The 16,254-nt window shown below is 40.4% G+C and overlaps 1 protein-coding gene across 1 annotated transcript in view; it reads left to right on the top strand.

The window, feature by feature from the left end:
* Positions 1-14,601, top strand: part of GPM6A (glycoprotein M6A) — a 363,090-nt gene extending 348,489 nt beyond the window's left edge. The window contains exons 4-7 of the mRNA XM_047857647.1: positions 15-168; positions 6,822-6,898; positions 7,681-7,746; positions 12,518-14,601. Of these exons, the coding sequence (XP_047713603.1) occupies positions 15-168; positions 6,822-6,898; positions 7,681-7,746; positions 12,518-12,670 (450 nt within the window). The 3' untranslated portion in view covers positions 12,671-14,601. The remainder of the gene's footprint in view (positions 1-14; positions 169-6,821; positions 6,899-7,680; positions 7,747-12,517) is intronic.
* The last annotated feature ends 1,653 nt before the right edge of the window (positions 14,602-16,254 follow it).

Genomic DNA, 16,254 nt, shown 5'->3' with positions numbered 1-16,254 from the left:
TCTCTCTGTTGCAGTTCATTATGCTGACCTACCTTTTCATGTTGGCCTGGCTGGGAGTCACGGCCTTCACCTCCCTGCCAGTTTACATGTACTTCAACCTGTGGACCATTTGCCGAAACACCACCTTAGTGGAGGGAGCGAACCTCTGCCTGGACCTTCGTCAGTTTGGTAGGTGGATCTCTAACTAAAACAAGGCCTCGTACTGTCTTAGCCTAAATGACTGTGTCTGGAATATTGCAGATCACTTTGGAGCCATGATTACTTCTAGCAAAGAGATAAATGTGTCACAGTATTCACTTTCAGGACATTCCTTTTAAATTCACATAAGTAGGAATTTAAGAGAGATTGGAAGTTGATCTCATAACATGAACATACAATGTGTGTGTTTGAACGGGCTGTCGAGTTGTGTTTCCTGGTGTTGGCACGAAATAATTGCGATGCCCTCAATCTGATTCCTTTGTACTTTTCTAGACTTGATGTGATGGTTGCATCTACTTTTTTCTTTAAATTTTTTTTAATGTTTATTTATTTTTGAGATAGAGCATGAACGGGGGAGGGTCAGAGAGAGAGGGAGACATAGAATCCAAAGCAGGCTCCGGGCTCCAAGCTGTCGGCACAGAGCCCGACGTGGGGCTCGAACTCATGAACCGTGAGATCATGACCTGAGCCAAAGTCGGAGGCTCAACCGACTGAGCCATCCAGGTGCCGCAGTGCTTGCATCTACTTTTATTCTCCCATGATAAACTATACAATTTGTGAAATCTAGAGTGAAGACCATCTAATAAATACGTGTTGCACTGGCCTCTGAAATAAGGCAGAAAAAGTTAGCATATAATATTAGAAAATCAAAGAATCCTAAGCCAATCAACAGTCCTCTTTGGTTATTTTTGTTTAGGGCTAAAACCTCATGTGATAAAATGAGTTTCATACGTGTAGATGAGCTTGTGATACACGGATCCTATTCTGATTGTTTTGTCCACGTTGACTTGTTTGTCAACGACAACTGTCACAACAATTCTACATAGTGGACGCTACTATCATCCTCTTTATAAATGACAAAACTGAGGCACAGAGAGGTTACATGAGTTCCCCAACGTTATCCAACTAGTAAGTGGCAGCACTGGGATTCAAACCCAGGCCGTCTGGTTTCGGAGTCTGGTAATTACAAGTCGGCACACAACTCTGTCCTGTTGACAGACGAATGTGGAGAAGTGGATCCAGTCTCGCCTAACCTAGTTGGAATCCTAGTCCCCCGTTCATAAAAAAAAAACATGGCAGCTACAAAATTTACAAAAGACCCGGAGATCCACACGTTTGCATGGTTTTTTATTCCAGGGACAGGCTATTAAAATCTAAGCCATGAACATCTGGGAATTCTCCCTAAGATTTTCTCTAATGAGGTCTCCACATACTTCGGGAAAGCGGGGAACATTTCACTGGGTACTGTCCGCAGGCCTTGTGGCTCTTTGGGGGTGCTCTAGACAGGTTGTAGGGTACAGCACCACCGTCCAACCCAGCCAGCTGTATGTTCCAAAGCTGTGGCCCGCTCGCCATCCTGAAAGCCAGAATCCTGATCCTAATGAAAAGCAGCATCTGCTCGGTGGATGAAGTTCTTGGCAAGAAGACAGCAGAGGGAATATGGACAGCTCTTCTCCTGGAGAGGTTTCAATCTTGGAATCATGTCCCACGTGAACACAGGAAGAGAACGTCAGCAACAGCGGTTGGAGGCCACCAGAACAGCTGCTTGGAAAACATGGCCCTCCTTTCAGTCCCTCCCCCTCGATGTCTTTTATTCTGCTGATCTGCAAATTGGAAATTGGAAGAGAGGTGACGGGTCTCTCAGACACGGTTGCCACCTGAAATACGGGCCACCTAGTGAAGTTTCAATTTGGGGTAAACAGGCAATTTTTTTTAGTAGAGTGTGTCCCAGATATTGTCTGGGCCACACTTCTGGTAGGTGTAAACCCTGACGAGGGTTAAAGCTGCTCTTTGAACCTTAGCACTGCTTATGACATAGTTATCAAGATTTATTCTAAGTTAACTCTTATCCATGCTGTGGAAGAGAAGGCCCATGCCATGCAACCTTTTGCATCAGCTGTTATATCTTTGTGTTTGCCCTCAATACAGAATCTACTGCCTGGATGGCATTTATTTGGTTTCCGAAACACACACCCTTAATAAGAAACCTGAATGTACATGTAGCAGTCAAGTTATCAACGGGCATCAGCATAGAAACGGACACTCCTCCAGGTCTGGATTATGATCAGTACAGACATGTACTAATGTCCTCAAAAAAAGTGATCAGGTGGAAAAGAACATGCTATAAATCAATTTCCCTCGTTTTGCGAAGTTGTCTCATTACATCTAGGTGGTATCTTCTCTCTTAGGGGTCAAGGTCTTTGGGCTGCATGGTGGGGGCTGTCGTCACATAGCGGCTGCTGTGCCTGCTTAGTTTCTAGTTGCATTTCACCGTTCATTCCCCTGCATGTGATAAATGTATGTATGGCATGCAGATCGAATGGGAAGCTGGGGCACTATGCAGTTCATACACCTGTGGAATTTAAAGATGGTTAGTCCTATCAGGGTTGGCCATGTTTCAAAATTAGTCATGAAATAATTTGTCTTGCAATTTTAATTTTTAGTGCTTTCATAGTTATTTCTGTTGCTTTTCAATTATACATACAGCAGTATAATGACGTTGATGCATTAGGGATTTAGTTTAGTGAATTTGTTTCATAAATTGTTAACACTAGTCCCCATAATATCATCTAGATCCAGAATTTAAAACTGTGCTTTTTTAAACCCTGGTTGTTTGATGAAACTCTCTCGGGGCCAACCACAGGGAGAGAGTGGTCCAGAGCAGGTGGCGCTCTCCTCTTAGCCTCATAACCAACCTTCCCTCTCGTCTAGCACATCCACACCCTGTAACAGGAGCAGCTTGTTTTGATCTGATTTCCAGTAAAAGTTCATTTCACTTGCTTATTCATACTTCTGCCAGACAAATACTTGTTGAGCTTCTGTTATGTTTAAGCACTGCTTAGTTTTGAAAGACAAAAATCTCCATGTCAAAAAGTAAAAATCTACCTGGCGAGGGGAATTAGGTTACCAATGGAATGAAGATTACTAATCCGAAAACATGCTAATTGTCCTGGATGGTCTGGATGGGCCCCTGTAATCACAAGAGTCCTTAAGAGTGGAAGAGGCTGAAGAGAAGAAGTCAGAAGGAGATGGACCTCTGAAGAAAGGCACAGGAGAGATGCAGTTTTGCGAACTAGGAGGGTGGAGGAAAGAAGCCAGGAGCCAAGGAATGTGGGTAGCCTACAGAAGCTAGAAAATGATACTTTAGATATTCTATCATCTTTAAAACTGGTAATGTAAATGGTAAATTCTTTGAAAATTAAGCATTTATATTTGCTAGTAGGGAGTTAATTTCCGATCACCCTTAAGGGTTCATAGCATCCTAATACCTGTTCATTCTGCTTCCCTCCACCTCTAGCTTGCAATTTCCTTCATAAGAATTTACATCCTGAGTAGTGGTGCTTCTGCTGTCCGGGAACCTCTAAGAGGCTTTCATTACTTCAATGATCAAAGTAACAGACATGAGGCATGATTTTCTCTGAAAGTTTTCCCTATTTCAGACATAACCAATTCTTAGAAAGCCAGAAGTATACTGCTTCTATTTACACAGCTTAAAAGACATTAAAAAAAAAAATAGGGGCGTCTGGGTGGCTCAGTCAGTTAGGTAGCTGACTCAATTTCAGCTCACTTCATGATCTCACATTTTGTGAGTTCGAGCCCCGCGTCGGGCTCTGCACTCATGCCGCGGAGCCTGCATGGGATTCTCTGTCTCCCTTTCTCTGCCCCTCCCCCCCCTCAAAAATAAATAAATGTTAAAAAAATATTTAAAAAAAAAACATAGAAGAAGCTCACGGCTGCAACTCTGATGCCTCAAATTCTCACCATTATCTCTCCTTGCAGTGTGTATCTTGCTGCTTCTCTTGTACAGTCCTAACTTGTTTGTAAGAAACTGGAAATGTCATTGTGTATATACTTTAGTTAAGGACTTTTCTGCATCTGGTGGATAAAATATGTGTAAATGTATTCAGTTTTAGAAAAATTAGTAAATCTGAATAATATACTTAATTGGGGGTTAGGCCAATTTGGCCGTTCATCGACAGATCCGTGTGAATCAAAATAATCAAGTTTTCAGATTTGCACCGCAGCACATCTCAGATACACTTGCTCATTTTCATCGCTTCGTATTACACCAATGTGCATTTGCAAACTATACTTCATTTGTAATGTGTATATTTGTGATATGTGGTAGTTACATCACAAAATTACGAACTATATATATTTTTATATCAACGTATATAGCGTCAGGAGTACTGGAGACTGAGTGGAAGGGTTGTGTTATATAATATTTTAAAGGTGACGGAGGAAGGCTTCACCGAATAGCTGTTATTGGAAAGATAGTAGAGTCATGGGAATATTCTTCGTGGAGGGAAGATTCAGGCAAAGTTACCAAGACGCCTGGGTGCCATGCCTGGGGTTTTAACACACAGCAGAGAGGCCAGTGTGGCAGGGAGAACAGACGGAGATGGGTCTGGGGGAGTCGTGGCACTCCATGGTGAACACATTGCAGGATGTCGAGTTTTAGAGACTTTTATTCTGAGGGAAGTAGTGAATATGGGAGGGTTTGGGCAGAAGATCCCCCTTTACAGTGTAGAAGCGTCGCTCTGACCACCGTCGGGAGAACGGACTGTTGCAGGAGTGGAAGCAGGGAAGCCAGGTGACAGTCTTGCAGGAGCCCTGAGGGCCTGGCTGTTTTTTCAAGACGGGGACTGCAGAGCGCCCTGATGGGTGGGCATGTGGGTTTGAGAGAAAAAGAGGCTCCAGGGAGGGACACACTTGTTGCCGGAACCCCTAAGAAGACTGACTTGCTGTCACATGAGCCCAGAAGCCTACAAGAAGAGCTCACCTGGGAGTGAGGCAGGCGAGGGAGGTCAGAGTTCACTTTCGAGGATGCTGCTTTTTAGAGACTTCTTAGGAATCTAAATAGAGCTGTCAGGTAAGAAGTTGGTCAATGAGGCTTGACTTCAGGAGAGAGGTATGGGGCTGGCTGTCTGGATTTAGGAGTGGCTGATAATACTTAGGAAGCTCTGACACTCAGTGAGATCGGCACGGGGCAACGACGACCGAGGTGTGCGCACTGGGCGCTCCCGGGAACCAGGACCTAGAGAGAATGGAAAGACAGAAGCAGGAGTCCGTAGATTTGGGGAACCTAATGAAGCGAGCCTGAAGGAGAGGGAGCCATCAGCTGCCCCCCAGTGCTGCTGACTGGCCAGGAAGAGGAGAACGGAGTATTCGTCTTTGGTTCTAATTATGTGTAGGTCATTGCTGAGAGTTGAGGCAAAATCTGCCAGGAGAGGGTTTAAGTAGAAAGGAAGAGAAGAGAACTGCGAGCAGTGAGCGTAGTCAGTGCTTTCTAGGAGTTTTGCTGCAAAGGTGAACCAAGACCCAGGTGAGGAAATGCGTGCACAGCCTAGGTATCCCACCCGGATGAAGTCTGGGAAGATCGGCACAGAGAAGGACGCCTACGAGGACGCTTCCTCAACGGTGATGCGTCTTAGGGAGTTCTGACTTCCCCTCCCCTATAGTGCCATCTATGCAGAAAGGAAAGGTCACAGAGAATGGACTGCATTCGATGGACTAGCTCAAAGCCACAATACGTGAATGTATACACATATTAAATTAAATAAAGAGCAGGCAGTGCTAAAAGCTTAGGTATTAGTTTGCTCAGAACCTGAGGGGTTTTTCTCCTTTATATGTATATACGTTTAACGCTTCAGTAGGTCTCAGTACAATATCAGAGACCCGTTTTAGGATCATCTCGATCTCTCTTCTGTAAAATGAGATGTGTCGCGGTGTGTCAACTATGTGCTTCCTAAAAATGCAAGACTCCTGCAAGCACTCCTAGATTCTGATTAAACAGTTCTGTGGTGCCGTTCAGAAATACATATTTTTAAATTTTTTTTCAACGTTTTTATTTATTTTTGGGACAGAGAGAGACAGAGCATGAACGGGGGAGGGGCAGAGAGAGAGGGAGACACAGAATCTGAAACAGGCTCCAGGCTCCGAGCCATCAGCCCAGAGCCTGACGCGGGGCTCGAACTCACGGACCGCGAGATCGTGACCTGGCTGAAGTCGGACGCTTAACCGACTGCGCCACCCAGGCGCCCCGCAGAAATACATATTTTTGATAATTTCCCAAGTGATTCTCATGCAGTGGATCCATAAACCAACTGGAGCAAGTGTGAATAGGAGTGAAATTATAGTATTTTTTTTTTTATTTTTCCTCCTAATAGCGTTGTTTTCAATATTAGCAGAGGAAAATTAATCCTTTGGGCAATATGCTTTTATAGACTTGCCAGAAGCATTGTTCCAGCAGAATAAATTTAGGTCCAGACTTCAGCACAGTCTGGGACATAGTTATCAACATAATTGTGATGCCTACACCATTGCATTAATGGACCAAACCAATCAACTAGCCGCAATTGAATCTGTAGATCCGGTGGCAAGGTCCAATTGAATTCAGACTGAAAATGCTTTACGTCGCTTGCAGGCGAAATAGTTTTGATCTTCCATTCATAATTCTGTGTATAATTATTATCCAGCAATAAGAGCTGAGGAAGAATGTTTCCATCATACTATAGCACAAAATGGAACTTGCCTAGATTTTATCAGCATAAGATTGCTTTTCTCTCTCTGGGCTCTTGAAAACATTTATAAACTAAGCTATGATTTTCTCCATGTTGTAGGGATTGTAACAATTGGAGAGGAAAAGAAAATTTGCACCGTCTCTGAGAATTTCCTGAGGATGTGCGAATCCACTGAGGTAAATGTTTCTAAGCTGGTTATATCGTCCAAATTTTACCTTCCTTTGAAAAATATATAATTTGAAAAATATGTCATTAAATCTATATCAAATTGTCCCCTTTTTCTCTCAGAGGCAATTTTACTCACAGTGATGCTATGCAGGGGGACTGCAGAATGAATATGAATGAGGTGCTCTGTCCATTTCAGTACACATTATAACAAATATATTTTTTCTAGAAAGTACCATTTTAATGAAAGTTCAACGTTTTTGCTGTTATATTTAAAAAGATTGAACGTAGGGGCGCCTGGGTGGCGCAGTCGGTTAAACGTCCGACTTCAGCCAGGTCACGATCTCGCGGTCCGGGAGTTCGAGCCCCGCGTCGGGCTCTGGGCTGATGGCTCAGAGCCTGGAGCCTGTTTCCAATTCTGTGTCTCCCTCTCTCTCTGCCCCTCCCCCGTTCATGCTCTGTCTCTCTCTGTCCCAAAAATAAATAAATGTTGAAAAAAAATAAAAAGATTGAACGTAGCCTTATGTTGTTACAAGATCACGGAAAACCATCATTATTAATCAGGACCTCATCTTTGTCATAAAATTATATTGAAATGATGCAGTTGCCAAGATTTAAATAATTTGCAGGAGAAAAGATACTAGGATAATGTTTTTTGGATTGAGTAAGCGAGTTATCCTAAGTACACTCTTGTTAAAGATGGACATAGTTCTTATTCGTCAGCAGCAGTCCTGACCTCTCTTCTGCTTGTAATCCTGACACGTGTTTTGATTCTCTGTGGTTTCCTTTGCAGCTGAACATGACCTTCCACCTGTTCATTGTGGCACTGGCTGGGGCTGGGGCAGCTGTTATTGCGATGGTAAGACCCCAGAGCTCTGAGGCTTGGTTTTTCAATTTGTATGAGAAAGCTATTTACTTGTAGAGATGAAATTTTGTCTCCCATCCTGAAGCCCACACGAATCCTATTTATTTGAATATCAGTAAAACAAAAGGAGGGAGAAACAATGGGCCCATAAATAAGTGAAAAACAAGGCTTCACCTGAAAAAGTATTGTCGCTACTATTGGGATAGTATTTGGCCAGCAGTTTAAGGATCCAAACACTCAATAATATTGGCAACATTAACAAAAATAAATAAATTCATTAGTGTTGCAGATATTAGGTTACTGTTTAACATAGAAAATCCTCTCTGTGGGGTGCCTACGTGGCTCAGTCAGTTAAGCCTCCGACTTTGGCTCCGGTCAGGGATCTCCCAGTTGGTGGGTTTAAGCCCCGCGTGGGACTCTGTGCTGACAGCTCGGAGCCTACAGCCTGCTTCAGATTCTGTGTCTCCCTCTCTCTCTTCCCCTCCCCTGCTCACGCTCTGTCTCTCTGTCTCTCTCTCTCTCTGTGTCTCTCAAAAATAAATACATGTAAAAAAAAAAAAAAAAAAAAAAAAAAGGAAAGAAAATCCTGTCTGTATCAGAGGTATTTATCAGTGTGAATTCTAAGTCCCCTAATCAATTGCTTGACTTACATTATCCTTTTCTCCTCCTTATTTAAGAACATGAAAAAGCCACATTGAGTCACTTATGAAAAAAGAATTAATTTATTCTTCTTAACACAGACCTCGGTAGTTTTACTGTCATTTCTTTTACATCTAATTTTGTCCAGAAATATTAATCACAAGTTTTTAAAGTCAGGCTCACGCAGAGTTTGGTAGATCCGCCGTGTTCCAGATGCCCACACTTCGTACCTCACTGTGACGGTCGGTTTGCTCACTGGACTAGGAGACACCAACAGTGGGCATATACTTGGAGCCTCGGTAATAGTTTTGCAGCCAAGCCCTTCAGTCCTTATTTCTGCATCCTTGTATACAAAATCATAGTCCAAAAATAAAGTAGTATAGAACTCTAGAAGGTTCCCAGTAACCTCACAAATATAGCCAATGCGATATGCAAAAAATGAATTAATTTGGTGCCAACATAGGTTCTCATGTGTTGGCGAAAGGAACCCTTTTTAAAAATGAGAGTGTTTTGGGGTGCCTGGGTGGCTCAGTTGGTTAAGTGTCCAACTTCGCCTCGGGTCATGATCTCACAGTTCGTGAGTTCGAGCCTTGTGTCAGCTCTGTGCTGACAGCTCAGGGCCTGGAGCCTGCTTCGGATTCTGTGTCCCCCTCTCTCTCTGCCTCTCCCTCACTCACACTCTGTCTCTCTCTCTCAAAAATAAATAAACGTTGAAAAAAAAATTTTTAGGGGTGCCTGGGTGGTTCAGTCGTTTGAGCATCCAACTTCGGCTCAGGTCATGATCTCACGGTGTGTGGGTTCGAGCCCCGCGTCAGGCTCTGTGCTGACAGCTCGGAGCCTGGAGCCTGGTTTGGATTCTGTGTCTCCTTCTCTCTCTGCCCCTCCCCCACTTGTGCTCTCTCTCTGTCTCTCAAAAACAAATAAGTGTAAAAATAATAAAATATTTTTTAGGGGCGCCTGGGTGGCGCAGTCGGTTAAGCGTCCAACTTCAACCAGGTCACGATCTCGCGGTCCGTGGGTTCGAGCCCCGCGTCAGGCTCTGGGCTGATGGTTCAGAGCCTGGAGCCTGTTTCCGATTCTGTGTCTCCCTCTCTCTCTGCCCCTCCCCCGTTCATGCTCTGTCTCTCTCTGTCCCAAAAATAAATAAACGTTGAAAAAAAAAAAATTTAAAAAAAAAAGAGTAAAACGAAGAATAATCAGTGCTAAGGAGCTAATGAGCCATTTCCAGACTAGTTATTTTTAATCACTTTATGAACACTTATGTATTGAGATCTGATTCTGCTTTGCTAAAAATTATTTTTAAAAATAACAAAAAATGACTGTCAGTGCTAAAGTGAGTTTTCAGACATTTTAATTTAATATCATACTAATTGTCCAACATTTTAGATGGAGTATATCAACCTGTACATAGGAATTTTATTTCAGAATATGAGGTGCTTAATAAGATCATGTTGGCTAATTAATTGGAGGGATCAGAATGAAACAGTTAGCAAAGACTTTATATTCTCAGCCTAAAATCAGTGCTTAAATATGCCCTGGGGAAGCATTACATGTTCTGGGCAGTGACGTTCCAAACACTCATGGTCCCAGGCGGCACCCAGCCTGGCCGTGGGATAAGAGGAAACATCTGTTCATACACACATTCCTGTGCAACAGATGATTATTAGGGACTTGTGCACATTCAAGTATCCAGTCATGTATTAGAGGTCTACCAAAGCACTTTTGGAAAGGAGGTATGTAATAGGGCATTTGTTCGCATTTGCTACCTGTGTGTGTGAAAAATTCTGTGCAAAAATGCATGCCTTTTAGGCATACGTAGGTGAAAAGTACCTGTCTAAATGAATAGTGTTATTTAAATTTCCCTAAAAATGCTTACTCTGAAATGACTCTATTATCAAAAACATCTCATGATTATAGATATTTAGGTATTATGTATTTCTTAAGGAATCTGTGCTTCGCAGGAATTTAGGCATTAAGTTATATATAAACTTTATATCAAGCTGCAAGTATTTAGGATATTATGTTTTAAGTACTAAGCATCCTTTTGGATACCTAAATATATGCCAAGCATAAGTTCCTTAAGAAATACATAACACCTAACTATTGATTGACATCAGTACATATTTCCAATTTATTATCTCTGATAATAGTTTAGGTTTTAGGAGACAGGGATCCTATAACAATAATTACGGCTTCTGTTCCTGGTACTAACACTATTACCAATAATACCGTTATTAGCTAATATTTCTTTAAACTCACTCTGTTGAAAGCACCGTCAAATGCTTAAATCCACGAATACATTCAGTAGTCGTAATATAGCAACCGTCATTAACTTCATCCCGAACTCTTGCAACGCTCAAAGTATACCGCTGTCATTTTTTCCACTTTAGAGATGAGAAAATGGAGATAAATTCTTCTCTACCAAAATACTTAAAACATCATCCAGGATTTAAGGCAAAGATCATGAGGATTTGTACGAAAACTAACACGTGATCCACTCCATTATTTTTCAGAGATGTTAGAAAGTTAGGTAGATATTAGCAGATGTGGTTCACGTGGCCTTGCACCAGGGTCCAGGGACCGCTGCTCACCTCCTGAGGGACAGTAACAAGCCTGGCAGTGTGTGTTCTCCTAAGATGAGAGGGAATGTCTAAAGACCTACTGAAAAGTGTCAGTTTCTGACCCTGAATGACTTAAGCTCTTTTGAGTATTTCACTCATACATATTTCATAATAATTTAGGGGCCATATTTTCTCAGACTTCAAAAGGAAATTTTTCGTACATCTAAAAATATACTTATTCATGTGAAACATATATTAAGTACTTGCTTCTTGCTAAACACTCTGCACAGCCCTTGATATTTTCACAGCAACAACAGCAGAGTGCCACATGAATTTGGTTATGTATAGAAACTGTTCAGTCTGCATGTATGTAGTGATGGAGCTTTTCACTATGAAAGTGACACAGAGTAAAAAGATAGAACCCACTGCTCTTTCTTGCATGTGGCTTACAATTTCCACTAAACAAAATGCAAACTTTCAGAGGAAGTAGAACATTCTGGAACTTCTTATTGGTGTGCATCTTTTCCCATATTGCCGTGTCAAAACTCTTTTTTTTTTCTATTGCCTATTGACTACCTTAACCTACTGCAATAATGCCCATTTAGAACTGACTTTGTATTTTTTACGTCTGTACTTTTCTAAAACCAGCCTACCTGCTGTCTTTCGGCGTACTCCTGGCTAATCAAAATTTTAGTGTTCCATTTTACTAAATTATGGGTAAAATATTGCCTACCCTTTAAAATTTAGATCAAGTAAAGCATGAGCAACTCAGTTTCTCTTTCATATTCATCCATTGAAATCCATCATTTGGAAAACTGCCTTCCCTCCCCTGTGGCCCAAGAGTGAGGGAAAGAAGGAAAAACAAACAGGTAATCTCCTAGCTGAGTCCATTCAGGTCAAATCAGGACCTTCATTACTTGAGTAACTTCATTACTCGAGACAGATCAGGAGTTTCTTTTAGAACATGGCGCTCTGTTGTGAATGAACGCATACAAAATCCATGGGGCCCAATGCTTGCTCTCTTGTACAGTCTAAGGGAAACTACAAAATTCAGCATATGGAAAATTAACTTGATAATTCAATCCACAGGTTTATCTTGGGGGTTCCATGGTCCCTTTTTCTGTTGCATAGCGGGCAATAATATATCCTCCCATTAATTCAAAGTTGTCTAGACTCAAACTGTGTAAGTGACTATTTTCTGTTACGGATTAGAAAACGTAGGTACACGAACATGAAACGTATAATCTTTCGGTTTGGGTAAATGAGGACAGAATGGACAGGAAATATCACAGGAAGATTAAGAATCAACCTTGGATACTCCAGAATTGAAAAAGAAGAAAAAGAGATACTGAAAGAAAGGGAGCTGAGAAAATACTGTCATACAGTTGGAGACACGAGCAGGGATAATATAATTATTGATTCTGTCACCACAGAAATTTTGCTTCTGTTTTATGAGCAAACATACTCTATATAAGTCTGTAACTTGAATATTTCTTCCCTGGTAGCAAGGTGTGTTGAAGACACTGAACAGCCTTCCAGCATAAATTATTTCTGTCTTTGATTAGGTCCACTACCTTATGGTTCTGTCTGCCAACTGGGCTTACGTGAAAGATGCCTGCCGGATGCAGAAATACGAGGACATCAAGTCCAAGGAGGAGCAAGAGCTTCATGACATCCACTCTACTCGCTCCAAAGAGCGACTCAACGCATACACATAAATAAGCCCTTCCAGTCCTTTCTGCCATTCAGATGCATTGGTGTTTAACTAAGGGCCATCCAACCATCCAACCTTTTGAAAAATAAAATACAGAAGTGCTTCTCATCAATGATATGTAGGGTGACTTATGAATCACCTGAACACAATCCTTTGTTGTTGAGCACCTGGTTTCCTAATTTGTTAAATTGGTGTGATCAGATCTCTTCTACAAGCTCCTATCCAGCCTTTTCCTTTTTTCAGTTTCTCAAACTCACTTAATAATTGCGTAAGATTGAAGATACTAACATTGTCACATGCAGAGATGTCTTTGATTTTTAACCACTCCCCATGTGTTAATACATAACACCTTTTGCATTATTTCTTATGTTTTGAGAAGAAAAATAGCTTTTTATACTTTTTAGTTTTGATTTCGGTAACTAGTTTAACTACAGGTAACCTTCAAAGGGACCACTGTACATTATGAACACTAGACAGCGATGGTACCATGATGACTCTTCTTGTAATATGGAAATCCTGTCTGGAGGTCCGGGACCACGTCACGACAGGCCCTGGTTCATGTTCTCATCAATCTAAGGTGCAATTTCTAAATTTGTAAGAGTAGGATTAAAAAAAAAAAAAAGTGCTTCTTATCTTTGTTAACATTGTATTTTTTTCTTGATGTACTTAAAAGGTATTTCTCTCTGATTACTCATGTTTCTGTTGTGAGCACGTAGAAACAGTGACGCTAATGCATGGCTAGCTGCCTTTTTAAGATTGTGACACCAGACTTACCTTTTCAAGTTTAGTATAGAGACAATTTTAATGGAAATGACTACTGTGAACTATTGAAGAATGACCTCTTTGTGATTTAAGCTGTGGCTGGATTGGAACTTTTAATATGCTAATGTGGAACATTAATTACCTTTATGAAGGTGGTATATTAAAAATAAGCACACTAACCCCTTGGAAGTTGTTTTACCTACTTTAAAATGTTTTAACGGATTGCACCTCTGTAAACTATCCCTCCGATGTATATGATATATTTGAAAAGGCTTCCATTAATATAATAGTTTTGCTTGCAGCCTTCCGATCTATGTTGGTTTACCTGTAGTGTTTTTTAAAGTGTGGTCAGCGGCCACTATAGAATGTATCCCTCCCGAGTGTAGTGATATATCTGTGTTTTTATTTGAAGTCATCTTAACCAAATGTTCATTCATAATCATTTATAAGAAGTACCTATATCAAATGAATAAAAAAAAAAAGCAATCAGTATTACTGGACCAAAATTGGTGTTTGTTTTAACCTTGACTCTTCTTTTGATTATTTCTAATGCTACAAGAATGCTGTAAAGTGTCTTCTACAATGATGTAGCCCTGACAAGACATTTTTGTCAGTGTATAAAAATTAGGTAGTATTGTGCACTGATTTGACCATTGTGAAATCTTTTCTCAGTGTAAGTGCATTTCTAATAAAATTTATGAGTGAAACAATCTTTGTACAATGACCACTCATGCATCATCCGTAATTTCTCAAGTTCTTGTAGTAGGTAGAGGGGTATTATTAGGGTTATCTGTGGCATGATTATGCATTCTGTAGTATAATTTAATTAATTTGGGGTTTTGCTTCTTTTCTTTTTTTTACACGTAGATTATCTTACTGGTTCAACATTTTTTCTGATATAGGCAGTATTACAGATATTCAGCAAAAGTATTAATGGGCTTCTTTAAAATTCTATATTATAGTGTTTCAGTTCTGTGTCTTAACAGTTTGTGATGATTTTTACAACTGTCTTTTAAACTTATGTAATGATGTTGATGCTTTTGGCTTTTTTTTTTTCCTGGTATTAGAGTTTGTATTTTCACAAAGAGTGCTTTGTAGCAGGCATTACAATTAATCTGTTTTGTACATAAACGTGCCAACAGCTCGATGGTGGCGTTTTTGAAATGTAGAACAAAGTGCTTGCAAAATGTAATAAATACACTTGTGTACTTTGTGTACTTATTATTAGTTTCTGCAGTGTGGTTTTTTGTGTGTGTTTTTCTTTGTTTCGTTTATTCCTCTCTCCTCTGTGTGCACCCTCTTTCCAGATGCAATGGACACTGTCGTCGTAGGATGCTTATGACCTCAGTTGAGCTGACCTAACCCTGAACTGAAAATTCTTTGCGTGACATGCAGCATAGAAAAGCCAGAGGGCTGGGGAGAGGGCGAAGGTGGAAAGATTTCGGAGGCCATTTGGTTTAGCAGATGATAACGATGCCCAACTTCCGCTATTTCCTTGCCTAATTTCTATTGTTTTGTGTTTTCTTTAGACCTTCATAAACTAATAGAGACACAAAAAAGGCTAATTCAATTCAGAAAGAAAAATGATTTCTTGGTTCGCTTCAAACTATCAAGGTGAGAGCAATTAAATGGAAAAAATATATATATTTTCTAGGCTTTTTGTTTGTTTTGGTTGTAACTTCTTCTGGCCAAACTAGAAGTGATGGCAAATTAAAAATAATAAGGTAGTGATCAAATAAAAATCTTAATTTTCACAAGACCTAAGTAATTGTATTAGTCTTCAATTATTTATGTATTATTATGAATGGCGACTTCAAAATGTCATGCACTTACATTGCAAGTATCTACGGTAATTATAAGCAGATCTGGACAAAATGTCTTATGTTTTAAATAGTCACTTTTAAGACAGTAAGAAAATAATCGTGTATCTAAATCTTATTAGATGACAATTTTTATTCTTTTCAGGGTTTATGGAATTCTTAAAATAGCAAGAAGAAAATAAAGAATTATATGTTGAAGATTATCAGCATGAACAAAAATTTTATGCAATAATATTTTTATTTTTTTCAATGTTTGTTTTTGAGAGAGAGAAGGTACAAGGTGGGGAGGAAGAGAGAGAGAGAGAGAGAGAGAGAGAGAGAGAGGGGCAGAGGATCCAAAGCAGGCTCCATGCTGTCAGCACAGAGTCCGAGGTAGGGTTTGAACTCACGAACCTTGAGATCGTGATCGGAGCCCAAGCCCAACGCTTAACCTACTGAGCCACCCAGGTGCCCCGCGTGATAATGGTTTTCAAAGAAACTGATCATTGTGAGATAATTATATTTTTTGAAAACTTAGAAGTCCATTTCTGTTTGTGAAAATACACATTTATCCTTAAAGTAATTTCCCTTTGGGCATTTTTTATCTCCTAGCTTTATTGGACTATAATTGACAAATCAATCAGCCCTTTGGAATTTATAAAGCTAATGTGAAGACCAAGGAAATTACTCACTTTGAGAAGAAAATGTGTGTCGGCCAGCTTTGGCTTGGGTGAAATCCGTTTACTTCTTGATGTTAAAACTTAGAAATGGCAGATTATGATTTATTCACCCAAAGGTCAAGTAAAGTTGTCTTGGGTTTTATTTTTGCCTTTTAGACGAAACAGAAAGGTATCATCTTAAAGTATGTTCCATCCAAGTAACTCAGTAGTTTACGTGTGCTTAACGTGATGAAACTTGATTGAACTATCATACCTTGAGAAACACTCTTACGTTCTGTGAGCTTTTCAGACAGCAGATCATTTGAAGCCCGTGGAGGCAATCCTACAATGTAGTGGCTCAAATATGA

The sequence above is a fragment of the Prionailurus viverrinus genome, chromosome B1 (assembly GCF_022837055.1).
Source record: "Prionailurus viverrinus isolate Anna chromosome B1, UM_Priviv_1.0, whole genome shotgun sequence".
Taxonomy (NCBI): Eukaryota; Metazoa; Chordata; class Mammalia; order Carnivora; family Felidae; genus Prionailurus; species Prionailurus viverrinus.
The sequence above is the reverse complement of the archived record's forward strand: the minus strand, read 5'-3'. Positions and strand labels throughout refer to the sequence as shown.